The sequence below is a fragment of the Macaca fascicularis genome, chromosome 1 (assembly GCF_037993035.2).
Source record: "Macaca fascicularis isolate 582-1 chromosome 1, T2T-MFA8v1.1".
Classification (NCBI taxonomy): domain Eukaryota; kingdom Metazoa; phylum Chordata; class Mammalia; order Primates; family Cercopithecidae; genus Macaca; species Macaca fascicularis.
This window is the reverse complement of record NC_088375.1, coordinates 85912903-85938957: the sequence shown is the minus strand read 5'-3', so window position 1 is coordinate 85938957 and position 26055 is coordinate 85912903. Positions and strand designations below refer to the sequence as shown.

The 26055-nt window shown below is 54.6% G+C and overlaps 1 protein-coding gene across 3 annotated transcripts in view; it reads right to left on the bottom strand.

Moving 5' to 3' along the window:
* Positions 1–26055, bottom strand: part of WNT3A (Wnt family member 3A) — a 93911-nt gene that overhangs the window by 34084 nt on the left and 33772 nt on the right. For 2 of the 3 annotated variants that reach the window (XM_045398159.2, XM_045398164.2), the window contains exons 1-2: positions 20397–20598; positions 4876–5117 (exon numbers count right to left, since the gene is read on the bottom strand). In XM_045398159.2, coding sequence (XP_045254094.2) covers positions 4876–5117; positions 20397–20467 — 313 coding nt within the window. In that variant the 5' untranslated portion in view covers positions 20468–20598. Of the gene's footprint in view, positions 1–4875; positions 5118–20396; positions 20599–26055 lie in introns of those variants that run through there. The other variant, XM_065542966.1, reaches the window with a different exon arrangement.

The window sequence follows — 26055 nt, the reverse complement described above, 5'->3', positions numbered from 1 at the left end:
AGATGTTGGTGTGAATGTGGGGAAAAGAGGATGCTTATACACTACTGGTAGGAATGTCAGCCAGTTCAACCACTGTGGAAAACAGTATGGCAATTCCTTAAAGAGCTGAAAGTAGTTCTATCATTCAATCTAGCAATCCCACTACCCAAAGGAAAAGAAGTTATTATATGAAAAAGACACTTTCACACATATGTTCACAGCAGCACAATTCCCAATTGCAAACATGTGGAACCAGCCTAAGTGCCCATCAACTCATGAGTGGATAAAGAAAATGTGTATAAGGCCAGGCACGGTGGCTCACGCCTGTAATCCCAGCACTTAGGGAGGCTGAGGCAGGTTGATCACCTGATGTCAGGAAGTCAGGACAAGCCCAACATGATGAAACCCTGTCTGTACTGAAAAAACAAAAATTAGTGAGGCTTGGTGGCAGGCACCTGTAGTCTCAGCTACTCTGGAGGCTGAGGCAGGAGAATCACTTGAAACCAGGAGGTAGAGGTTGCAGTGAGCTGAGATCGCACCACTGCACTCCAAGCTGGATGACAGAGCGAGACCCTATCTCAAAAACAAAAAATAAAAGAAAATAAAGAAAATGTGGTATATATACACCATGGAATACTACTCAGACATTAACAGGAATGAAATAATGGCGTTTGCAGTAATTTGGATGGAGCTGGAAGCCATTATTCTAAGTGAAATAACTCAGGAGTGGAAAACCAAATATCCTGTGTCCTCACTTACAAGTGGGAGATAAGCTATGAGAACACAAAGGCAGACAGAGTGATATCACGGACACTGGAGACTCAGAAGGGGGAGGTTGGGAGGGAAGCTAGGGATAAAACACTACGTATTGGGTACAGTGTACATTATTTAGGTGAGGGGTGCACTAAAATCTCAGTTAACCACTAACAATTCGTCCATGTAACAAAAAAACACTTGTACCCCAAAAGTTATTGAAATAGGAATTAAAAATAAATAAATAAGAATAAATAAAGAAAAACATGCAGCCAACACCATATATGCAGGCAGCTCAAAGTTTTCACCCTAAGATCAGGAGCAAGGGAAAGATGCCCACTTTTACCATTTCTGTTCAACATAGCACTGGAAGTCCTAGCCAGAGCAATTAGGAAAGAAAAAGAAATAAAAGACATCCAAATAAGAAAGGAAGAAAGGCAGCAGTTTCCATCCACAGATGACATCAACCTGTATGTAGAAAATTCTACACAATTCACCAAAACCCTCTCAAAGCTAACAAATAAATTAAGCAGGGTTACAGTTGAGGATCAAAACTCAAAAAAATGTATTTCTTGATTAAAAAGTTGTATTTCTATATATTAACAACGGAAAATCTGAAAAAAAAATTAAGAAAACAATTACAAGCTGGTCACAGTGGCTCACACCTGTGGTTACAGGCACTTTGGAAGGCCGAGGTGGGAGGATTGCTTGAGCCCAGAAGTTCAAGACCAGCCTGGGCAATATAGGGAGACCTCCATCTCTACCAAAAAAAAAAAATACAAAAAATTAGCCAAGCATGGCTACTCAGGAGGCTGAGGCAGGAGAATTACTTGAGCCTGGGAGATGGAAGTGCAATGAGCCCAGATGGTGCCACTGCACTCCAGCCTAGGCGACAGAGACAGACACTGTCTCAAACCAAAAAAAAAAAAAAAGAAAAGAAAAATGATTCAATTGACAATAGCATCAAAAAGAAAAAAAGTACTTAGGAATACATTAAAGTACTGAAGGTACACAACTCATACCATGAAAACTACAAAACATGGCTGAAAGAAATTACAGAAGCTGGGCACAGTGGCTCATGCCCTATAATCCCAACACTTTGGGAGGCCAGGGTGGGCGGATCGCTTCAGCCCAGGAGTTAGAGACCAGTCTGGCCAACACAGCAAAACCTCATCTCTACAAAAAATACAAAAATCACGGGGGCATAGTGGCACGTGCCTATAGTCCCAGCTACTTGGGAGGCTAAAGCAGGAGGATCGCTTGAACCTGGAAGGTCAAGGCTGCAATGAGCCGTGATCATGCCACTGCACTCCAGCCTGAGCAACATGAGCAACAGAGTGAGACCTTGTCTCAAAAAACAAACAAACAAACAAAACAAAACAAAACAAAACAAAAACAAAATTAAAGAAGATCTAAATAAATGGAAAGATTCTGAGCTCCTGGATTAAAGGCCTTAATATTGTTAAAGAGGCCGGGCACGGTGGCTCAAGCCTGTAATCCCAGCACTTTGGGAGGCCAAGATGGGCGGATCACGAGGTCAGGAGATTGAGACTATCCTGGCTAACACGGTGAAACCCTGTCTCTACTAAAAAATACAAAAAACTAGCTGGGCGAGGTGGCGGGCTCCTGTAGTCCCAGCTACTTGGGAGGCTGAGGCAGGAGAATGGCGTAAACTCGAGAGGTGGAGCTTGCAGTGAGCTGAGATCCGCGGCCACTGCACTCCAGCCTGGGCGACAGAGCGAGACTCCATCTCCAAAAAAAAAAAAAATATTGTTAAGGAGGCAATGCTTCTCAAGGCAACCTACAGAATCAATGAAATCCCCATGAAAATCCCAGCAGCATTTTTTTTTCACAAATGGAAAAATTGCTCCTAAAATTTACATATAGTTGAAAGGGACCCCAAATAGCCAAAACAATCTTTTTTCCTGTCCCCTCCAAACAATCTGGAAAAGAAAGAACAAAGTTGGAAAACTTACTCTTCCTAATTTCAAAACATACCACAAAGCTACAACAATCAAAATAGTGTGGTATTGGTGACAGACAGACATACAGACCAATAGACTGGAATTGAGAGTCCAGAAATAAACATATACGTCTATGAGCAATTGAGTTTCAGCAAGGGTGCCAAGACCATTTGATGGGAAAACGAATAGTTTTTTCAACAGAAAGCACTGGAATAACTGAATTTCCACACACAAAAAAATGTGGTTGGATTCCTACCTCATACTACATACAAAGATGAGCTCAAAATAGATCAAATACATCTATGTAAAAGACAAACTATTAGGTTCTTTGAAGAAAACATAGTGTGAATCTTTGTGACCTTAGGTTAGCTAATTCTTGCTTCCGTATGACATCTAAATAAATTGGATTTCACCAAAATTAAAACATTTTGTGTATCAAAGGACACTCTCACAAAAATGAAAAGACCTACACAATGAGAGAGAAATATTCACCAATCATACATCTAATGCACGTCCAGTATCCAGAATATATAAAGAACACTCACAACTCAACAACACAAAGACAAAAAATCCAATTTAAAAATGGGCAAAGGACTTGACTAAACATTTCAAAGAAGATCTACAGCTGGCCCCAAAGCCCATGAAATGGTGCTTGGCATCATCAGTCATCAGGGAAGTGCAAACTGAAATCAGAAGGAGATTCTAGTTCACACTCTAGAATGGCTAGAAGTAAGAAATACAAGCACCAGATAACAGTGTGTCAGCGAGGATGAAGCTGGAACCCTCAAACAATACTGGTAGGAATATAAAATGGTGCAACTGCTGTGGAAAATAGTGTGATGGTTCCAGCACATTGCAGCCTTGACCTCCCAGGTCAAGCAAAGCAAAACAGAATTACCCTGTGACCCAGCAATTCCAATCCTAGATACAGAAACCAAAAGATGTGAAAAAAGGTATTCAAACATATGCATGTCCAAGAAAAGGCCACAGAAGCATTATTCACAGCAGCCAAAAGGTGGAGACCACGCTGATATGCATCAGCCTGAAGAATGAATAAACAAGCATGCTCCATCCATGCAATGGAATATTATTAAGCCATGAACAGGAATGAAGTGCTGAAACTGTCCACAGTGCAGGTGAATCAACACGCTCAGTGAAAAAAAGCCAGACGCAAAATATTGAGCGATGCCGTTTCTTAAACAGGCAGAGTAGCTAAATCACAGGGGAGAAGGTAGGCGGGTGGGTGCCAGGGGCTATGGAATGGAGAAGAACGGGAATGGCTGCTTAATGGGCACAGGTTTCCTTTTTCCCTTTTGGGCACAAGACATTTTGGAACTAGGCAGGTGATGGTTGCACAATTCTGTGAGTATACCAAATGCTACTGAATTGAATACTTTAAAATTGCGGACTTTCTGGTACGTGAATTTCACCTCAACTTTTTAAAAAAAGATGCTAAAATTTTAATCTTGCCCATGTTCTCACCGTCTCTGTCTCCCTGTCTCTCAGTTTCTCTCTGTGTGTCTCTCTGTCACCCTTTGTCTCTCTCTTTCTATTTCTGTCTCTCTGTCTCTTTGCATCTTTGTGTCTCTGTCTCTCTGTTCCTCTGTGTCTTTCTCTTTTGGTCTCTCTGTCCCTCTCTGTCTCTCTCACTGTATGTCTTTGTCTGTCTGTCTCTGTGTGTGTCTCTGTCTGTCTCTCTCTGCATCTTTCTGTCTCTATCTTTCTCCGTCTCACTGTTCCTCTCTGTGTGTGTCTGTGTCTCTGTCTCTCTCTGTGTCTCTGTCTCTATTTCTTTCTCTCTCTGTCTCTCTCTGTCTTTCTCTCTGTTTCTCTTTCTCCTCCAGCGTGCCTCCAAACCTCTCCCTTCTTGTAGGTCTTTCAGTTTGTGTATTTCCTCTGCAAGTCTGGCCTGTGCCCTGGCTCCTGGGAGCAACCCCGCCGCTGGCCATTGTTGGAGTCACCCTAGAATGCCCGCTTTCCTGTCCAGGAGCAGAAGGAGGAGGGATACCTGAATAACCCCACGGGCCCAGATCATCCTCCTGGCAGTAAGTGGGAAGGACCCTAGCGTCCACGTGAGGCGCTGTTCCCACCGTGTGCACAGATAAGAATGTCAGGCTGCGCCAGGCGGGAGACTGTCCCACTCCAGACTCATCTGCCCTCCCCCAGACCACTCCTGTACCTTTGTCCAGCACAGGCCCGAAGATGGCCAGGCTGTCATGGACGGTGGTGCAGTTCCACCGGCGGCCACGGAACTGGTGCTGGCACTCCTGGATGCCAATCTTGATGCCCTCGGCCACGCTGGGCATGATCTCCACGTAGTTCCTGCAGAAGCGGAGCTGCTTGGGGACCAGGCCTGGGATGCTGGCGCACAGGATGGGCTGTGAGCCCAGGGAGGAATACTGTGGCCCGACAGCCAGTGACCTGCAGAGGGCAAGACCTGGTGGTGAGTGTGGGGCTGGGACAGTGACACAGATGAGCAGGCTACAGACCCTTTGCTCTGGGGCCTCAAGTGCATTCGGGTTGGGGGTGGGCGAGACGCAGCTTCCACCATGAAGGAAATCCGATTTCTTATTTTGCAAGTAAGATAATTTTTACTTAAAATTCCAATTAAAGATTCTCTATGGCCTCTAAAATAATGTTCATAAACCATGCCTTCTAATTGTTTTTTTTTTTTTTTTTGAGACAGGATCACACTGTGTTGCCCAGGCCAGAGTGCAGTGGTATGATCATGGTTCACTGCAGCCTCCAGATTAGCTGGGACTACAGGCACACACCACCACAGCCAGCTAATTTTTATTTTTACATTTTGTAGAGACAAGGACCTGCTATGTTGCCCAGGCTGGTCCCAAACTCCTGGCCTCAAGTGACCTCCCGCTAGAGCCTCCCAAAGTGCTGGGATTACAGGCATGAGCCACCTTGCCCAGCTCTTAAGCCTATATGTTATACATGAAGTGCTTGACACAATGCTGTGTGTGGAATAAATACTCAATGCTGGCTATTTAATTTTTTCTAGATGTTTTGATATCATCTATGTGTTTTTCTGTATGTTTTATCTGGAAGTCTGATTTTACAAGGCCAGGAACCTGACCTGCCCTACCCCCAATACTCAGCTCAGAATCCAAGTTGTCCAGATCTGTAATAGAACATGATGCAGCCCCGCATTCCTGCTCAGTACAACTGCCTGGGCCTCGTTCACACCAGGTTGACCTGGAGCCCATTGGGGGACTGAGGGCTAGAACCTGAGAACTCAGGCCGGGGACTGGGTCAGGTGGGGACTGCCCAGAGGAGGGATGCCTTTGGCTTTAGGATTGGAGGAGGAGACCTGGTTTCCGGGATGTAGGCGTGACCCAGCATAGAAATCACCATGGAACTCAGACCTATCCTGCCAGCCCGCAGGCCGGCTTTTGGCTATGTACCCCTAGATGTAAACACGTGTCCACAGTGAGACGTGTTCAGGAATCTTCCCAGGCCTTTGAGCCTGAGAGCAGGAACTTGGACGCCACCCAAGCATCCGTCAATAGGAGAGTGAATAAACAAATGAAAGCCGCCTCTAGGGTGCCACCCTGCTCAGAAAACCAAAGGCATGGGCTCCCGTGAGCACGTGGGGAGGAGGGGCTCAACCGTGAGATGTTCCTGGGGCCCTCTGCATCCCCCAATCTGAACTCAAGACCAGGCAACACTCATCCGCAGGAGAGTCAGCACTGTGGCGACCTCACTCCTCGTTTTCTAGGTCCCAACAGCTCCCAGGCTGTGCTCTGCTTTGGCAAAAGACATTCGACATCTGTGCCTTTTAAATTAATGTAATTAAGTTTAAAATTAATTAAAATACAAGAAATGTAAAACTCAGCCCTTCAGTGGCACCAACCATGCTTCATGTGTGGCCCGTGGCTACCCTGAATGGGACAGTTAGATAGGGAATGTGCCTGTCATCAGGGAAGCTCTGCCGGGCCAGCCTGGCCGAAGTGCTCTGTGTTTAACTGGGATGTTGGTTACACGAGTGCTTCACATCAGAACGAATTGAGCCATGTGCTTAGGGTCTTCCATTTTGCTGTACAAAATACACCTCAATTTAAAGAAATCACCAGGTCCTTTTGGGCACTGGTGGAGGTGGGTGGAGAGAGAGTTCCTCATGCTTATGACCACCTGTCGATGTGTCCACTGGATCCAACCAGTCTGGATCTCTTTAGTAGAGACCCAGCGTTCAGGGTCCCCAGTATGTCTACCCTCTGGAGATCTGGCCTCCCTCTCCCTGGTCACCTTCCCTCCTGTCTGGCCCCCATTTGAGTTCATAACCTCACGCCAGACCCCATGGGCATCCCCAGGCCACCACCCAAGCCTGCACCCCTGTGGTCTGTCCTTGCACAGTCAGCTCCCTTGTTCACTCCTTTATCCATTCACTATATGCAGGTACCCTGCCCCGGGTGTCCCTGCACACCCCCTCCACCGTTTTGTAGATCCCAGTACTCCCAGGAAGGCCAGCCCTGATGCAGGCTGGGTTGGTGTCCCTGCTGTAGGTAGCTGGACAGTCTTCTTCCATGTTTCCCTCCCCCATCCTCTCTCTTTCTTTGAGTCCCGGCCACTGGATGACCATCCGGGGTCCCTGGGGTATGGTGTGCACTGCCACTGCCCAAGCCCAAGTGGTGGTGGCCAGGGTCAGCTGTCTCTGATCTGGACTGTGGGAAAGAGGCCTCTAGACAGGAGAAGGTGGGTTGAACCAGGCCAGGGAGGTGACCACAGGGGCTGGACTCGTGGTTTTCAAACCATGCACCTCAGAGCACCCAGGAACCCCAGCAAAGGGGCCTTGAGGTGCCCATGTAGGGTAAGGCTGGGAGACCAACCGTCTGCTTAGCCCAGGACTGCAGGGGCTTCCTTTTTTTGTTTGTTTGTTTTGAGATGGAGTCTCACTCTGTTGCCCAGGCTGGTGCAGTGGTGTGATCTCAGTTCACTGCAACCTCCCCCTCCTGGCTCAAGCAATTCTCCTGCCTCAGCCTCCCGAGTAGCTGAGGTTACAGGTGTGCACCACCACACCTGGTTAAGTTTTGTATTTTTAGTAGAGACGGGGTTTTGCCATGTTGGCCAGGCTGGTCTCAAACTCCTGACCTCAGGTGATTCACCCGCCTTGGCATCCCAAAGTGCTGGGATTACAGGCAAGGGGCTTCCATTTTTAAGCCAGGGTGAGGTAAGGTGGCTGCCCCCAGGTGAGGTGCCTCCATTCCATGAACCCAGATGCTTCCCCTTCACCCATTCTATGGCGAGACTCCATGTGGGATGTTGCTTGCAAAACATCCAGCACTGGTTCAGGACGTGCCTGCTACAGTGTTTGGGACAGAGCAGACTGACGTAAGCATAAAAAGATAAGACAGATAGATAGAGAATGGAGAGGGTGGTGGGTGTGAGATAAAGCAGGCTGACTTCAGCGTGAGCTGTGGACACACAAGGCTTTGATGTCCAAAGGCTGCATCTTTTCCAGATGTTTGAAAATTTTCCTAATGGAATGTTGTAGGGGACAAACATTTGAGTGTCATGGCTGAGGCCTGGGAGTGTGTCTGAGAAGGGCTGGGTACCTAGGCTCCAGGGCCAGCCTGGCTTACAGCCAGAGAAGTGAGCAAGAAGTGTCCGAAAGAAGGAAAAACTTGAGTAGTTGAATGTCCTTGTTTACTTGGAGACTTAGAATGAGGAGAAACAAAGGAATCCACTTAGAGTTTGCTGCTTACAAAACAGAGACCTGGGGGATGTGGCCATTTCCAAGGTGCATCCCTTCTCTGAGGCTAGATGCTGGATTCATTTTGGGGGCTGTCACTCTGCCCACCCCAGAACACTATGACCAGCACGGAGCCAGGGTTACCTGGGCTCTCAGGCTCGGGGCTGGGAGGGGTTGCCTTTTCCCCGGTCTCTAGGGAAAGCAGAGAGGGGGACTCCCAAGTCTGAAGCCTCCGTTCTCAGGGTGCTGAGTCAGCCAGCTCTGTGCCCCTCTCACCCTCCTCCTGGGTATGGCCAGGGTGCAGGTGGCCAGCTGCCATCCCAGAGGTGGCTCCAGCATCCCTGGCCTCTAACAGCTCTGATGGGTCCCCTCCCTTGACGGGCCCTTGTGGATCTGGGGTCAGGATGGGCTTCTCCTGCCTCCTGTGGACCAGAGGGCCCCTCTAGTTCCTTGAGTTGCTTCCTGAGAGATTTCTCCTTCTGACAGCACCAGGCCACCAGAAGGCCTGGGCCACAGACCCTGCCTGAGGAGGGTGGAAAGCTGGCAGGCAGAGGGGGAGCTCCTGTGGGGCCAGGAAATAGTACAGAGGAGGGCCCAGGAGGCTCACTGGGTCGCCAGATTTTGGTTGGGCCTTGAAGGATCAGTTGGGTCATTAAACAGAAAATCAAAAATAAGGCTGGGCATGGTGGCTCATGCCTGTAATCTCAGCACTTTGGAAGGCTGAGGCAGGTGGATTGCTTGAGGCCAGAAGTTCAAGACCAATCTGGGCAACATAGCAAGACCCCATCTCTACAAAAATACAAAAGTTGGCTGGGTGCGGTGGCACACACCTGTAGTCCCAGCTGCCTGGGACTTGAGCCCAGGAGGACAAGGCTACAGTGAGCTCTGATTACACCAGACTGGGTGATAGAGTGAGACCCTGTCTCTAAAAAAAATTAAAAATCTAAACTGCACAGGCACTATCCCTTCCCCAGCCCCCAAAAGCTCCTAGGATCCAAATTTCTAATCCAAGGAGAATGCAGATGCCTGGAATCCATCAGTGCTTGAGAAACCATGACCTGTAACTTCCTCCTCCCACACCCTGTGGGCCAGGCTTGCCTGGGACAAGGGACAGACAGGCCTGTCTCAGGGTCTCGCCAGGGAGTACTGGCTGCAGTGAGTTGGGGAGGGGCTCTGCAAACGGAGAGTGAATAAGAACCCAGCCTTCGAGATCGTGTGTCCCCAGGGTCCTGTTCTCAGCACAGGTTCTCAGGATGCATCAAATACGATGCAACCTGGACTCCCGGATCCGACCTTGGAACATGAAAAGGACGCTTATGCCCAAACTGGGGAGGTCAGTCTGCGTATTTTTTGTAGAGACAGGGTCTTGCAGCACTGGGAGGCAGCAGATACTCCCTCTCCCTTTCCTGCTCATGCTGGCATTTCCTGACCACCTCTGAGTTCCAACACCTAAGCTTCTCAGATCCAGAGAAGAAGAAGGATCTGAGGGCCAGGCTGCCACCTCTGGCATCTTGCTAGGCAAGCTCCAGGGACCTGAGCCACCGCTGTCTCTGCCAGACTATCGACATGGCCTTTATTATTTGTAAAATTTTATTAATTTACTGTTTTAGAGATGAAGTCTTGCTCTGTCATCCAGGCTAAGGGCTCACTGCAGCCTTGACCTCCAGGGTTCAAGGGATCCTCCCATCTTAGCCTCAGCCTTCCAAGTAGTTGGAACCACAGGTCTGTGCCACGATGCCTGGCTAACTTCTGTATTTTTTGTAGAGATGGGGTCTTTCTATGTTGCCCAGGCTGGTCTTGAACTCCTGGACTCAAACCATCCTACCGCCTTGGCCTTCCAAAATGCTGAAATTACAGGTGTGAACCACCGCGCCCGGCCACTGTGGTCTTTAGAGAGCTAGTCCCTCCTCTTCCCTCCTCCTGCGGCCTCTCCACCTTTCCAGCACTCTTGTCTCTGAAAGGGAGCCTTGCTGAAGCTGGTTGTTTCTCCCTTCCACTACCCAGCATTGCTCCTGTTACTACCACCACCCAGCCCCTTACCTGGCCTCCACCTGCTGGGCAGAGCTCACTGGTGACCTGACCACAGGTTCCAGTCATGTGGCTCCCCAAAACCCACATGACCTGCATAGGTGGCACTGGGACCTCCCAGAGCAGCAAGCCAAGGCTCAGGGAATGGAGCTTTGCCACAGCTACTGGCTAATACAGCAGAACAGGGCTTCCTGCATGCTGGCCTTCAGGGGCCGCTGCTTTCTAAGATCCTACAATGCCCTTCAAATGTGTTGATGTAGTTTGGATGTGTGTCCCCTCCAAATCTCATGTTGAAATGCAAACCCCAGTGTTGGAGGTGGGGCCTAGTGGGTCCCACCCATTTAGGTCTCAGAGGCAGATCACTCGTGAATGGCATGGTGCCCTCCCTGCAGTAATGAGTTCATGCAGGAGCTGGTTGTTAGAAGGAGCCTGGCACCCTCCCCTGCTCCCTCTCCCTTGTGTGCACATGTACCCCCCCTTTACCTTCCACCATGAGTGGAAGCTCCCTGAGGCCTCAGCAGAAGTAGATGTTGGTGCCATGCTTGTACAGCCTGCAGAACCCTAAGCCAATTAAACCTTTTTTCTTTCTAGTCTCAGGCATTCCTTTATAGCAATGCAGAATGGACGAGTACGTGTATGAAACCCCAGTCCCTGCAAAATAACATTTACAAACGAGTCAGAGATAAATGGCGCAAGTCACACAGAGCCTGGACAGCCTCCTTGCAGCTGACGACCCAAGACATCACAGGGCTTCCTGTCCCCAATGCAGCCCCCTTTCCACCCCAGGGGGCCACCCGGGGGCCATGGGTGGTGGCCCTAACTGTTGCACCTGCAGCTTTGGGACTGTTGGAACCTCAGTTTCCCCAGCTGAACTGGGTGGTCATGGTTTAGAGCAGGTTCCTCTAAAGGGTGGCCCCAGAAGCATGAGTGCCATGGGGAACGTGTGCTAGGTTCACCCAGGCTGCCTCTGGCTTGGACCTTCTAAGGCTAACAGGGAAACTTCTACGGCTCTTGAGTCTAAACTTGCTTCATGGCCATGTCTGTCTTCACGAGGACTCTCAAGGTCCTTGGGGGCTCCCTTGGGCCAAGTCTCTGGGGAGTCAGTCTTGCTGATAATCACCCTGGGGGGGGCCAGGGACCTACCTCCACCCCAAAAAAGGGTCCCCAAAAGAGCAAGGTAGTAGCAGACTCTTAAAGCATGTGGGGGGATGGAAAGGGACATCAGGTGCCCGGAAGGTGACAGGCATGGACAGACCCTGAGCACTGGCTGTCAGTCCGTGGCTCCTGCCTGCTCATGGCCTTGGGCGGAGCAGCCACGAGTGGCCACTGTCCTGCCTGGTGCCCTAAGACAAGCGTGGCCCCAGTCAGCAGTCAGGGCCAGGAGCTCCCACTTGGGCTTCTGATGAATTCTCCAATCTCTCCTTCGACCTCTCCCACGCTTTGTAGGCATGCAAACAAGTGTCTGGTCAGGGACGAAGGGTCCTTGCTGAGGGTCACTCACACAAAGAACCACAGGTAAGCACTTGGGCGGCGCGAGAGGGAGGGAGGGGGCGGTGATCTTGTCAACCGTCACTCCCTACTCACTTCCTGGATGGATGCCATCGATCTGGATCTCAGTGAGGTCTGGGCCCTGCCTCGGGGCGGTGGGAACAGCAGGGGCAGGAAGGCTGGGCCCAATCCCCCGGGAGAGGCTGAGGCCAGCCTGCCCTCCCTGACCCCATGCCCTGCACCCTGAGCCTGTGATTCACCGGATGGGGAATTCATTCCCTTTCCCCTCTCACTGCCAACACCACAGTGTCCCAGGAAGAGTCCATGTTTCCCACGTCCAGCCGCCACATAGCTGAGTGGCTGAAATTCTAACTGCCCAACTGGATGGGACACCAGATATCCCTCTGGCCATGCAAAATCAGTGTCCCAAGGGAATGTGCCCCTGCTCTTCCAATATCTCCAGCCTCTCTTGCTCTGTCCCCTTTCCCTGGAATCCCAGCTCTGGAGTGAACGGCAGAGCTGGGCTAGCAGATCGCAGCACTCCAGCACCACAAGGCCTACTGGAACCATCGTGTAATCATCCAGAAGTCCCCAGAAACGGAGATGATGCTTAGTGAGTTTTCAAAAACGGAACACAAACTGTTTCTATTCTTAGAAAAACAAAAAGTTGAAAAAGTTGATAAGATCACAGACTTGTCTTTCCTTCCAGATTTTCACAAATGCTGTTAGGTTCTTTCCCCCCCCACCCCAATAATAGTTTGTTTTGAAGGGGAGGCTGTCATATTCACTCAGAACACACACAAATGTAGTTTTGTAAAATGGCCCCAGTCTCTAGACCCACGGCTCCCACCGGTGGCCAAAGTCACAGCAGCCATGCCTGCAGCCCACAAGCACTAATGGTTTTTCTTCCTCACTCCCTCACTTCTGTCGAAAGGCCAGGCAGCTCGCCAGAGGTACGGCAGAGACGCTGGCTGTGACATGCAGGGGAGGAAGGAGGCTGGCCCAGGACCACAAGGCAGGCGGTAGGCTAGCCCAGTCCAGACCATGCTGGCCTCTCCGGCTTGGTTTGGTCCCATGTGCAATTTCCCATCTTATGTGGTGGCACTGGAGGTGCTACCTAATCCCTATGGATGGAGGCTCAGGGCAAAGCGTGGAGGCCTTCTGGCAGCCACACAGCTGTGGGGATCCTGAGTGGCCATCACATCCAGCCTCCACTATTCCCGTGCAAGTCCTTCTGAGGCTGGCAGGCTCTTAGGTTTCTCAAGTCCAGGCCTGGTGTCTTTCAGCAGTAAAATTTAGCAAACTCAGAGCACCCATGTACCAGGGGCACAGCTCTGTGCTTGCATGTTTGCTGGGGGCGTGGGGACCTCACAGTAATGCTCCACCCAGGTGTGTGGACAGGAGGCCTGGAAGGCAGGCATGGGCTTCAACTAGGGCCCTGTTACTCATTTGTTTGTTTGCTCTTTCTCTCTTTCCCCTCTGGGGCCTCAGTTTCCCCATCTGCCTAAAGGGGTTATGGACCCCTCTCCTACCTGAAGCTCTGAGAGAGGGGAACAGTGCGTGGAATGGGGGCACTGCTCTCAGGCCCTGCTGCCCTGCTGGATGTCATCTCAGCCTCCTCCTGGCCCGAGAGGGACCCAGTGCACCCCACTCGCGGGCCTGCCAGGGCTGCCCCTCCAGGATGCAATTTGTGCCCTGAGCCCAGCTGGCCACCTCCTGGGACCCCTCTGGCTCCAGCACAGCTGCAACACAGGCAGGTATGGAGGACCAGGGCAGGTGCGTGTCTCTGCCATGGAGGGTCCTGCTTGGGCCAGTGGGCTTCCCCTCTGTGGGGCCTCTGGAGCAAACATCCTGTTCCAAATCTTTGTCTTCTTAAGATCAGAGCCACTCCATGGGCAAGGATAAGGTTTCCTTCCTCAGACCTGAAGCTCAGAGTGTTTGTCTGTTGGTGGATGATATCCCAGCTCACCCAGGCTGAGACTTCCCAAGGGTGCCCACCTGCCCGGGAGACCCCTGAGACTCTGGCTTCTCCTCACACCCAGTGGTGGAACTGCAGCTGCCTGGAAGACCACTCTTGGCAGCTCAAGCACCTTGTGAGCTGGCTAGGGTCCCCAGGATTTAGAGCCCCCAGGTCCCTCCTGGGTGTCGGCACCCCTTCCCAGTCCAGGCTGCCCAGCCCTGCCTGGAGCTTTCCCAACCCGCACCTCCTCCTGCCCGCCGGCCCAGCTGGGATTACTGACACATACTTTGAACGAGTCCCAGCAGGCACAGCGGCTCCTGTGCCCGCGGCCACGCACTTGCCAGTTTCCCTGGGCGGCAGCGGCACGTTTTGCCGGGGAAGGAATGTGGAAGCAGCAATGTGAGAGACACCTCCAGGGTGTCACCTGGGGAGGCCAGTAGGGAGGCCAAGGAGGAGGCCATGTGCCCCTCACCAGCCTCAGGGTTGTAACCAGTGAGGGGTGGGGTGGGGTGGGGGATTGTCCAACATTAAAGTGCACAGCCTGGGCCACGAAGCAAGACTCCATCTCAACAAAAAATAAAAAACATTAGCCAGGCGTAGTGGCATGAGCCTGTAATCCCAGCTACACACAAGGGGCCAGGATGGGAGGATTGCTGGAGCCCAGGAGGTTGAGACCAGCCTGGGCCACATGGTGAAACCAGCCTCTACAAAAATACAAAAATTAGCTGGGCGTGGTGGTGCGTGCCTGTGGCCCCAGCTACTCAGGAGGCTGAGATGGGAGGATCGTTTGAGCCCATGAGGGTCGAGGCTGCAGTGAGCCGAGATCACATCTCTGCACTCCAGCCTTGGTGACAGAGTGAGACCCTATCTATGGGGCTGTACAGGTCTCCTTTGTGAATGACATTCTTTTCCTTCAGCCTCGGTAGCTGCAGCTCAGCACTTCCCAGGTACCATTCGGGGCACTGGCTCTCATCCCTAGGGAGCCTTTTCTCTTCAGGAGCCAGAACCAGCCTTCTTGGCACCTGCAACCTCTGCCCCAGCCCCGCCCCTTGAGCCACACAGAGTCTAATCCTTCTTCCCCAACCAACTGCCTTCAGAGACATGAAGTGGGTCTTCTGAACAGAAACAGCAACGCAGTCCTTCAACTACTCGTAAAGGGGGCAAGTTAGAAGACTCGCGTTTTGGTCAAAAATCCAATGGATAAGGGCTACAGGCAGTGGTCCACATTGAGAGACCTCCCCACCCCCATCACTGCAGGTGTGGCTTCAGGCTGGCTTTCTCAGACTAGACTCCCAACAGAGGGATGCTGTTGGTTTGTTTTTAAATTTCCATTATTACAAAATCCACAGGAATGGTTGCAGCACTGTCAAACCGCTACAATGTCACCAAATCCTTTTTAAATTCCCAATTTCTGTTCTGGTTTCTTCATGGACAGATGGTCAAGCGTTCACATTTGGGCTCTGCACGGTAGGCCCCACGTTGAGAAGCCCCAACGGGGTCCCTTGATGGAGATGGCATGAGCCCTGTTGCCTGCATCTTGGGAGGGCTGCTGGACACTGGAGCTTCCCTCCTCACAGCATGGCGATGTGCACAAGGGACCCAGTGGAAGAAGTGGCCACTGAGTGGTCACCACCCCTAAGACTAGGCTGCTGTGACTGTATCTACTCATCCTGTTCTCCCTGCTACAAAGGATTCCAGGAGGCTTATGCGAAGCAAACATCGTTGGAACAAGTCTCTTGAGTCAGAGGGGCAGCTGGCCTCAAGGGCCCAAGTTGGCCAGTGCCTGAGGTGCCAGCGCCAGACAGGAGGAGCTTTTGTGCTCTGAAAGGGCGTGGTGGGTCCCTGTGGTGGCTGTGGATCTGTGGCCACTCCTGACTGTCACCCTCAGGAGGGGTTTGTGTGTGGGCAGCTCTGAGGGGCAATGCCACCCCAGGGCCCTGAGATCCCACAGCTCTGGGAGGGCTGGCCTGATGACTCCACTCAACTCGTTTCATGAGTTTTATTTACTAGTGACTGCTGTCCTCAGTGCCAGAGGCAGAGATGAGAGACAGAAACTGCAAAAGACAGAGAGACAGAGATTAAAAGAGATAGAGTGATAGAAACAGGCAGAGAGAGACAGACGGACAAAGAGTGAAAGAGGCAGAGACAGACACAGAGAGATAGAGACAGAGATGGGCAGAGACAGATACAGGGAAGAGCCAGACAGACAGGGAGAGACTGAGAGACAAAGGTATGGAGACATGGAGGAACAGAGACAGGGAACAGAGAAACAGAGAGACACAGACAGATGCAGGCAAAGCGGGAAGGAAGAAGAGGCTAGGGTGAGGCCGGGCCTGTGGAGGGAGTGTGCCATTCGCAGGCTAATGTGGAGGCAGGGCAACTCCAGGAGTGGCACCCATCCCTCCTATCACGAGGCCCTTCCCATCTGAGCTTTTGGGTACCCTGGGCCATGTCCCTGCCCTGCCCAACTGGCCCCTCTCAGTCCCCGAAACACCCGTGCTGCAGTCACCTGCCCACACGCCGCACATGTCTGCCTGACCCATCATTCCAGCCGAGCTCCTTCCCTCCTGCACCCCTTCCTGGCTCCTGCCCGCTAAGCTGCCTCTTCACCTGACCCGTCTTCCAGTCAAGCTGTCTCCCCACCACAGTGAGGCCCATCAGGACTGAGGACACGGGGCGAGGTGCCTGGAGGTGGTGTGGTGCAGACACTGGCTGAGTAAGGCCTCCAGGGGTGCCAGCCCTCCAGCCCATGAAGGGCTGGGATGAGGGGCTGAGCTCTTGTGCCCAGGAGGTTGTTTGCACCCATGAGTGTGTAGGAGAGTGGAGGGCCTGAAAGTGTCTACATGTTTTGTCGAGGGCTGTGTGAGGTGCCCTATAAAAATGGAGGTCACGATGTGTTTCTGTCATAGTGACAAGCTCGAGGTCCAGAGGGATGTGAGGGGGACCCTGGAGGGAGCATGAGTGAGGCTGTGGAGCAGGTCAGGGGCAGGGAAAAGGCTGAACACGACCCACACTGCACTTCCCTGGAACAACCGGGGTGGCCATCTATAGGCAGCCAGGCCTCTGTGCTCAGGAGCCCACAGTCCAGCAGGAGCTGGTGATGGCCGGGCAGAAGGAACGGCCTGAGAGGGAGAGCAGGGCTGGGTGAGGGGCGGAGCTTGCTGTGCTCTGACAGGCAGCAGGGGTGGCTATCGCCAGGCCTGGTAGCAACTCCAGGTGGCTGGGTGGGTGTGAGTCCCAGGGAAGGGCCCGGACTGAGAACGGAAGCAGGAGGTGGCCGTGGCGGGAGTGCCACAGCCCAGTCTGGTAAAGGCAGCAGAGGGACTTGAAAGATGAACAAAATCCAATTGCGAGCCCCAAAGTGGGCTTGGACCCTGGGGAGGTGGTGTCGGGAGGCACAGGCCTACGTCTAGGGTCCTGGTGGGGTCCCTGGGGAGATGACAAGATGCCATTAACCCAGACATGAGAAGAAGAAGGGAGAAGTGCTCAGAGTGCCCTGGAGTGCGGGCGTGCCCGGGGATTGTTCTCAGATGGGGCCTTGGTCTCCTTGCAGCGCAACTGCCCTGTCCTCTGTCCATGTGGGCTCTTCCATGAATTCTTGTTCCTGAGAACTCAGCTTAGAAGGGGTGTGCAGGGAGGTGGGGGTCACTAGGTTCCTGCCGTCTGTGGCCTCATGGGACGCAGGTGGTCAGGTGCATAGGCCTTGGTTTGGTCTCCTGCCTGGCTCCTGTCTGTCACTGGATGAGCTCAGAATGGATGCCCCTGGACATCTGTGCAGCTCTGAACCATTCAGTGTTAGACCAGGCCCGTCTCTGCATTTCAGACCCGCTCGGCCTTGGGACTGCTGGCATCTGCTGCGTGGGTGTAAGACACCTCTGGGCCACCCAGCCCTGGGGAGGCAGGTGGCCCTTCACTCTCTCACAGTGCTGCTGGCCACACAGGGACACCTTTGCCTCTCCCTCTGCCAACTTCAAAAGCCTAATTACCCTGAATTGGGCTGTTTCCTGGTTTGTTTCTCCAGGTGAGGAGATTCCCCTTCACTTTCACTTTCATGTGCTGGTGATGGTGGAGGGGGGAGAAGCAAGGGGCCAGCAGTTTCATGTTAGGGAGGGGCTGGGGGCGCAGGTGAGGAGTTACAGAGAGGCCACCCACCCCAGCCTGCTCCGCTCCACTGGGGCTCACCAGGAGCCCACCTGGCAGGGGCCAAGGTCCCTTCCTCCCCTGGTGATGCTTAATCTGGGGAGGATGCTGGGAGACAGGAGAAAGGAGGAGACGCTCTACTGGGTAGAAGACTCAGAGAAAGAGAGAGAATCTTCCCTGGCTATTAAACTGCAGGACACAAGTGGCAGGGGTCCAGCAGCAGGGGTCCTGCAGCGCTGTGTCCTTCTGTGAGTCTTCCTCCCTATGCTGCCCGTGTGCTGCTCACGCCTGGGGGAAGGCATGTCCTTGCTCAAGCACGAGCCTGCCTGGGGGCAGAGAGGGGATCAAGAAGGGGGCAGACTTGTCCCCAGGAAGCCAGCCTCCCCCAAGCGGAGGCTGCTTCTCAGGAAGCAGAGAATCCCCAAGTGTGAGAACCCTACTGAGAACAAAGTGGGGGTGGGGATGGGGGAGGGGTCCTCACCACCCACCCACATCAGTGTCAGGTGGGGGTTCTATGTCCCCCTTCCCTGTGTGGCCAAAGGACTGTCCTGTACTCTTGATGGGAGGGTGGGGAGGGTACAGGGACTTCACTTCTCTGCTCCTCCTGGCTCCCCTGCAGAATACCTGAGTGTCCTGGAGGGTGTCTCAGGGTCCATTCAGAGTAGAACACAGGGGGCCCAGGTGAAAGGGAGGTATACATGCGTATGAGGTGGACGGGGACCGAGGCTAGGAACCCTCAGGGCCGACAGGACAAAGATCCTAGGGCGCAGGGTTGCCAGGAGGCTGGCGACATTTATGGGAAGGGCGCGGGGGCCAAGGCGCTTCCTTTTGCGCTCAGGAACGCGGCGGGTTCTAATTAGAAGCCTGCCTGGTGCGTAAGCTGGCCGCCCTCAGGGCTCTCTCCGACGAACGCGCTGCCCCTGACTCCCTGCGGCCGTCTGGACGCGCGTCAGTATCCCAGCGCCCCAAGGCGCGCCCTGAGCCTGGCCCTCAGGTGGGCCACTGGGCGCCGCAGGTGCCGCACAGGAAATGGGGCACGCGGAAGTGGGGGTGCGCGGGGGTCCCCGAAGCGCGTCCCCGCGGCCTCGCGGCCTCTTCCAGGCCCGTCAGCTGCCTAGGGCTGCCCTTTCCCCGCCCCGCTGCTCCTGGCCCGGCGCCTCTACCGCGGGAGCCCCCGCTCCTGAACCATCTCGAAGAGAAAAATTATTATCGGATTAGATGTACCTCGGCTCGCTGGGTCTCCCCCCTTCCCCTCGGCGTAATTATTATAATTCCAGGCTGCCGTCGGAGAATGATGGGGAGGGGAGTGTGCATGCTTGTGGGGAGGCTTCTCTCCAACTGCGGGTCCTACCAGCGCTGCGCCTGGCCCTGAGCGCCCACATTCCTGCCACTTGTGTTCCTCAATCTTGGGCATCTCAGAGCGCCCTTAATTCGGAACTGGGGTGACCCTTGCTTGGTGAGGGCTCTGAGGGATCACAAGCCCTGGCGAAAGTGTGGTCCCCGTTCCCCCTCCCACAGGATATGTGCGGTGGAGGTGGGAGGCCTGAGAGAGACCTTTGGGGACCCTTCCTTTGGTTTATCTGCACTTCCATCGCCAGGCTGGGGAGGGTCTCATGGAACGCGCCTTTTCTGGCATGGAGGGCGCAGCTAAGCGCTTTCTGATTGAGGGTTCTGGAGCCCCTCACACCCCGTGCTTAACTCACCTTTACCTCTCTCTACAGCAGCCCCTCCTCGCTAGGCGGACCCAGGCGAAAGGCTCGCAGAGAGGACCCCTGGAAACCCCCGCGCCCGGACTGCGGCGGAGAGGCGCGCGGGGCCCGGGGCCAGCCCCCAGTGCGCCCCGCCGCCGGCTCTGCGCCACTCCCCGCCGGGTCCCAGCTTTCTTTACGTAACCACGCTGCTCCGAGCTGTTCAGTCTTGTCTCATCGACTTTGTTTTAAAACGTGTGTGTGTGTGTTTGTGTGTAAGATACGGTTTTTGAGGAAAGTCTCCGGCGAATTCCCTCTCGCTTGCCCTCTTCCCTCGCCTGTCCCCTGGCCTCGAGCTGCCTGTCCCCTCGGTGACCGTGCGTGCCGACCTTCTTTCAGCCTCTCCCCAGCCCACTGTTCGCCCTGTCCGACGCCAGGGGCAGCTAGGACCTCCGCAACCTCCCCCACTCCCCCGCTCGGGAATCAATGTCTCCGGAAGCTCCGCCACCCACGCGTCCCAGCGGCCTGAACAGGTCCAAAGTGGCCGTCCAGGAAAACCAACCGCCCGCGGCCCGCACGCTGGGCTGGAGCAGAAGGGCGCGGGCTCCGGCCACCGCGGGGTCCCTGCCTGAGGGGGCCGTCTGCTGCGGGCCCGGCGCACAGGGGCAGGGGCGAACGCGAGGAGGCTCACTCACCACCAGATCGGGTAGCTGCCCAGAGCCTGCTTCAGGCTGCAGAGGAGTAAGAAGTATCCGAGCGGGGCCATCGCCGCGCGAGAGGGCGCGGAGGGCCGGGAGTCCGCCCCGAGAGCTTGAACGCCGGGGCGGGCCGGGCCCTGGGAGCTGGCGCGGCGGCGTCGCTGGGCCCTCCTGCGACCGCGGGTGCGCGGGTGTGCGCGGGCTCCGAGGGCGGCGCTGCGCCAGGTGGGCCGGCGGCCGGGCTGCGGGCCGAGGCCCGGGGCGGCGCGGGGCGGCGGGGGCGGGGCAGCGCCGCGGGGGGCGCCCGCCAGGGCCGGGGCCCGGGCGGGGCAGGCAGGGGCGGGCGGGGCCCTGGGAGCCCGAGCGGCGGCGGCGGCTTTGGCCCCCTCCTGTTGCCGTGGGTGCCGGTGTGTCTGAGGACGTGCTGGTGTGCGGGCGCCCAGGTGTGTGCGGGGCGCTGGGGTGCGCCAGATGGGCAGGCGGCTGGCCGGGGGCTGCGCGATCCGCAAGTGCCCTCCTGGAGCTCCCGGGCCGCGCCCCTCAAGTCTCCCGGGCCGAGTCCTGGGTTTCCAGCCCCGCGCGCCCTGAGCTCACGGTGGGACCCGCAGTCCCCCTCTCGCTCCCGGTCTATGGCGAGCTCTGTCTCTTGCCCTCGAGGTGGCTGGGCTAGGTCTCCCCTTCATCCAACAACCTGCTTGGGACGGGGGTTTGAGGCGGGAGTGACGGTTGTCTGGTGCACGTCCTTTGGCCCTGTCTGCCTGCAGCCGGACTCCTTCCTCTGAGACCAGGACTGCCCGCGCATTCGGCGGATAGAAAGGGTCCGGGACGGGTGCAGCCTGCAATGGGGACAGCGGCCAGGTGGACCTCCAAGGTGCAGCCACGCGCCTGTGGGTCACAGTGGGGGACGAGTGGGACTCTCTGTGGCGCAGGGATTGACCCCTCCATTTTTCTCCCCATCACTGCACCAGGGAAGAGAACAGTGGAAACCCCTGACGCGATGGGACGATGGGACGGTGGGGAAGCGCAGTGCTGCCCCCAGGTTCTGGGACCACCAACCTCCAGGTCTGCCCAGAGCTATGCAGCCTGTTCAGCCAGAGGGATTTCTGACTATTTAGTTAAGCTGTAGGAGTTTGCTGATGGACAGGGGAAGACCAGAGAGGGAAAGTGACTTGCCCAAGGTCACCCAGTGACCAGTCAACTCTCCAGCTCCCAGTCATTTGCATATTCATATGGAGCCCCAGGAGCCGCCTGGGGAGGTTGCAATTTGCAGAGGGGAAGTGTCTCCAGCCTCCCCTGGGGGACCTGATAACTGGGATGGTCGGGAGGCTGAGGCAGGAGAAGGGCGTAAACCCGGGAGGTGGAGCTTGCAGTGAGCTGAGATCCGGCCACTGCACTCCAGTTTGGGCGACAGAGCGAGACTCCGTCTCAAAAAAAAAAAAAAAGAGGCACTATCCCACCGGGGCTGGTCCTCCTGCAGTCACACTGTGACCGAAGCTCAGCAGGAATCTTGGTTGCCACTTTGGAATTGAGGAAGGAGGCTCTGGGAGCTTCTGAGAGCTCCAAGCAACTCCAGATTCATCCGTGGTGTGTTCTCTGGGGATCCTGCACTGCCCAGCCTGTGGGCCAGGCCTCCTGTGCTGCTGCAGAGTTGCGGGAGGGAGGTGCATGGAGAGGCAGGGATGGGCATGTGGCCGCTTCTGTGCAGCTTCTCAGAGAGGGGGTGGCTGAGATGTCCCCAGGTGTGTCGCTGGCTGGCTGATGGAGGCAGCTGCTTCCCACAGTGTTCCCCACTCACAACTTGGTTCTGCATTTGCAGAGGGAGCCTGTGGTCCTGTGGACACCAGCCCTAGGGGTCACCTCGTGACTATGTCAGGAGACCTGAATTCAGAGTGACAGCGGTTCTCTTTAAAGAAAAGTTCCCTTTGCTCCTCACTACCTTGGGAATCCAGTTCCCTCCAGGCATGCCCGGCCGCCCACCCCCTTCTCCGAGGCACTGAGGGGGCCCCCACCCTCAGAGGGAAGGAGGGAAGAACTCTGGAATGAAGCCCCCGTGGGGGCAGGGAGGGAGAGGGGAGGGAGCGTGTTTGTGCTCCTCTGGACTTTGCCTTGCAGCAAAAATCCCACCCAATTATGGTACTGGGGGAAACCTGGGCTGCAGGTGGGGTGGGCGACTGAGCCCAGCCTGAGGCACGCAGACTCTTGTTACCCCCACCTCCGCAGCAATGAGGTTCAGGGATTAGAGCCTTGGTGATGGGGAGCCCCCCAGAGGATGCCAGCTCTGCACACACAAAGTAGGGCAGCCTTGCCCACCGACAGGATGGGCCTTATGACCTCACTGAAGGGGGCAGGTGAGCACAGACTGCTCAGTCCTGCTCTCCTGCCCCTTGGTTTCCCAAGCCCCTCCTCCTGGTTGCTTTCTTCTCCCCCATCAGGCCCCATCCCCTGCCAGTGCCACCTGGGTAGTGGACACACAGAGCCGGCCGCTCCCCAGGCTGCGGAAGATGAAGGGAGGAGCAGACCCCGAGGCCTCAGGCAGGAGCTCAGCCTGCCCAGACCCGGCTGTCAAGCGAGGGCTCCTGTTTCTGAAGACTCTGGATACCAGGGAGCCAGGGTAGGCTGCGTGGAGGAGTGGGTGGAGACTTCTGGAACTAGCTCCTGGGCACCTGCCTGTACCATGCGGGGTTCCTCCTTCCCTCTGTGAGCCTCCTGAGCGCCTCGGCTCCAGAGCAGCCAAGTCAGTGGGGCTGGGCTGGGGTGGGGTGGAGAGCAGAGTGGGGGAGCAAGGGTGGGACCCCAGCTGGGTGTCAGGGGCCTGAGGGGCTGCCACTGAGTGTCTTCGAGGCTCGGGTGATGTTGCCTACAGCACCTCTTCTCCCTTGCTTGAGGTGCAGCGGAAGGTGAGGGGCCTCCCTGGAAGCGCCCTCTGCTGTTGCCTAAAGGGAGCTATCCCTGACCAGCCTGTCAAGGTCTACGTCCCCACCTGGCCATTGCGCTGGGGACTGGGATGGGGTAGGTCGAGGTCAAGGCATAGGGCAGGCTCCTGGGGGCATGCCGGGTGGGTGCTCAAAGGTAACTGAGACCTGGCTTTGTCTCCACAGACCTCCTTGTTGGCCAGGACACAGACCTACATTCCAACAGGTAGAATGGGGAGGTGGGTGAGACCTTTACAAGCCAGCATCAGGAAAGGGCTCATGGTCCTCGGAGAGAGCACGTGTGAGAAGGCCTGACAACTGGGCGGCTCTGGAGCTAAGCCCTGAGCAGCCAGTCATGTGTTTAATGAAACAAAACTTCTCATGTATGGATGGTGCTGGAGGGAACATCATTTCTAGCCTGCTGGAGGGCCCACGGAGCGTGCTCCCTCCTTCCAGAATAGGCCCCCAGGCAAGAGGAGGCGCTGCCCACCCCAGAAGCTCTGTAGGACCCCTGCTTGGGTGGGGTAAGCCAGGTGGGAGGGACATCTCTCATGGGCAGTTTGCTTTGTGAGGTAGTGAGTTCCCTGTCTACAGCAGGTGTGAGTCCCTGTTATGGGTGGGGCAAGCCAGGATTTCAGACACTAACTGGTCATCTTTTGCTTCCTTCTTTTTCCTCCTTTGAGCAAAAATAAGTTGGGGGAAAACAGGGAAGGGGTTTGGGCAGACAGAGAGTTCAAGGCTCTGGGGGCTTTCTGGCTGAAGGACCCTGGAAGGAACAGCAGCAGGACAGGGTCAGAAGACAGAGTGCCCCTCCACGCTCAGTTCCATTGGAACTTGCTCCCTTCTAGAAGCTTCCCTGACCCTCCTTGTGGGGGTCACTCTTTGGATGCCTTCTCCACGGGCAGTGGGTTCTTGAGGTCAAAACTTTCAATTGGCCAGGTATGGTGGTACACACTTGTAATCCCAGCACTTTGGGAGGCCGAGATGGGAGGATCACCTGGGCTGAGGAGTTCAAGGCTGCAGTGAGCTATGATTGCATCACTGCACTCTAACCTGGGTGACAGAGTGAGACCCTGACTCAAATAAAATGAAATGAAATGAAATGAAACTTATAGTCATTTTTTCCTCAGCTCCTCAGGCTAAAATAAATACCTAAGGGCTTTGTTTATTAAGTAATTAGGTCCAACAACTTAATGATTAGTAGCTATTGGGAAAAAAACTCATATCAGTTAAAAATAAATCAATCATATTTTTATTTCATCCTCACTTAACTGCAGTTACTGGCCCTCTGGAAGCAACACCCTTACTTGTTGTTCAAGGTCCTGGCTCCCAGGCCATACAAGGTGATGTTCATGCAGGACAGGTGACCCTTGAACAACACAGGTTTGCACTGCTTGGGTGACTTACACGTGGATTTCTCCTGCCTCTGCCACCCTGACACAGGAAGACCAAGCCCTGCTTCTGTCTTCCTCCTTAGCCACTCAATATGAAGACCACTAGGATGAAGACCTTTATGAGGACCCACTGCCACCTCGTGAACTGTGAGTCTGGCTTCTTTTCTAGGTTTTCTGAGCAGGAGTTTCCTTTCTTCAGCTGAGTTTATTGTAGGATCACAGTGGATAACACACATGGCATGCAGCGTATGTCCTGACTGACTGCATGGGATTAACAAGGCTTCTGGTCAACAGGAGGCTGTTAGTAGTTTCATTTTCAGGGAGTCAAAAGTTATACTCAAGTTTTCGACTTTGCAGGGGGTTGGTGCCCTTAACCCCCATGTTGTCCAAGACTCAATTGTGCTTTCTTTAAAACAAAATTTTTTTGTAGGGACGAGGGTCTCACCATGTTGCCCAGGCTGGTCTTGAACTCCTGGGCTCAACTGATCCTCCCACTTTGGCCTCTCGAAGAGCTAGGATTACAGGTGTGACATTCTGTAACACCCTGGGAATTTGCTGTGGCGTCCCAGGGTGCCTTAGCACACAGTTTGGGAACTGCAGCTGGAAAGGGAGCAGCCAGGGTTGGGCCTGAGATGCGCAGGTCAGCCAAACAGAGACAAGGAAAATGACATGGCCACCCGCTTCCCCAAAGCTGTTGTGGTGAGACACGGTCTCTGGGCCACAGACCTGTCTGCGTCCCACCTCCTGTCTATGGCCGTCCTGTCTTTCTGTCAGTCTCTGTGTGTTTTCCTGTCACGGCTGAAGACCCCTCCTGCACAGTTGTGAGTTGCTCTTCCTGTCTGCAGCCCCTCTCTACACTCCTTGTCTCTGTTCCTCTGCCCTGTCTCCACCTTTGTTGGCATTGTTCAACTCAGGCACTGTGAGAATTACCTCCTCCGCGTTAATATCATCATGAAAGCCGGCATGGACATTGCTGATGTGGGTATGTTCTGGCAGGGCTTTGCAGGTACGGCTGTGAACTCAGGGCTGTCTGTCTTCCTGTGGGTCACCTGCCCCCTGTGGGAGGCTGTGTGTGGGTTCTTCATATCTGCAGCTCTGGGTTCCTGCTGTGTATTTATTCACACCAGGGTCTGTGGCTTCCCTGAGGCCCCTGCCCAGGACAGGTCCAGTCCGCAGAGGTTGTTGCTCTGCCCCCTTGCTGTGCATGCCAGTCACAAAGCAGGGTGGCAGGGGCACCATCCCCGTTTTCCCCTCACAGCAGCACACCACTGCACTGCTTGTCTCAGTGAGCATCTCCCAGCAGCCCAGTCTGATTACCTGCCTGCTTCTTACCATCGCCCTGTATCTGTC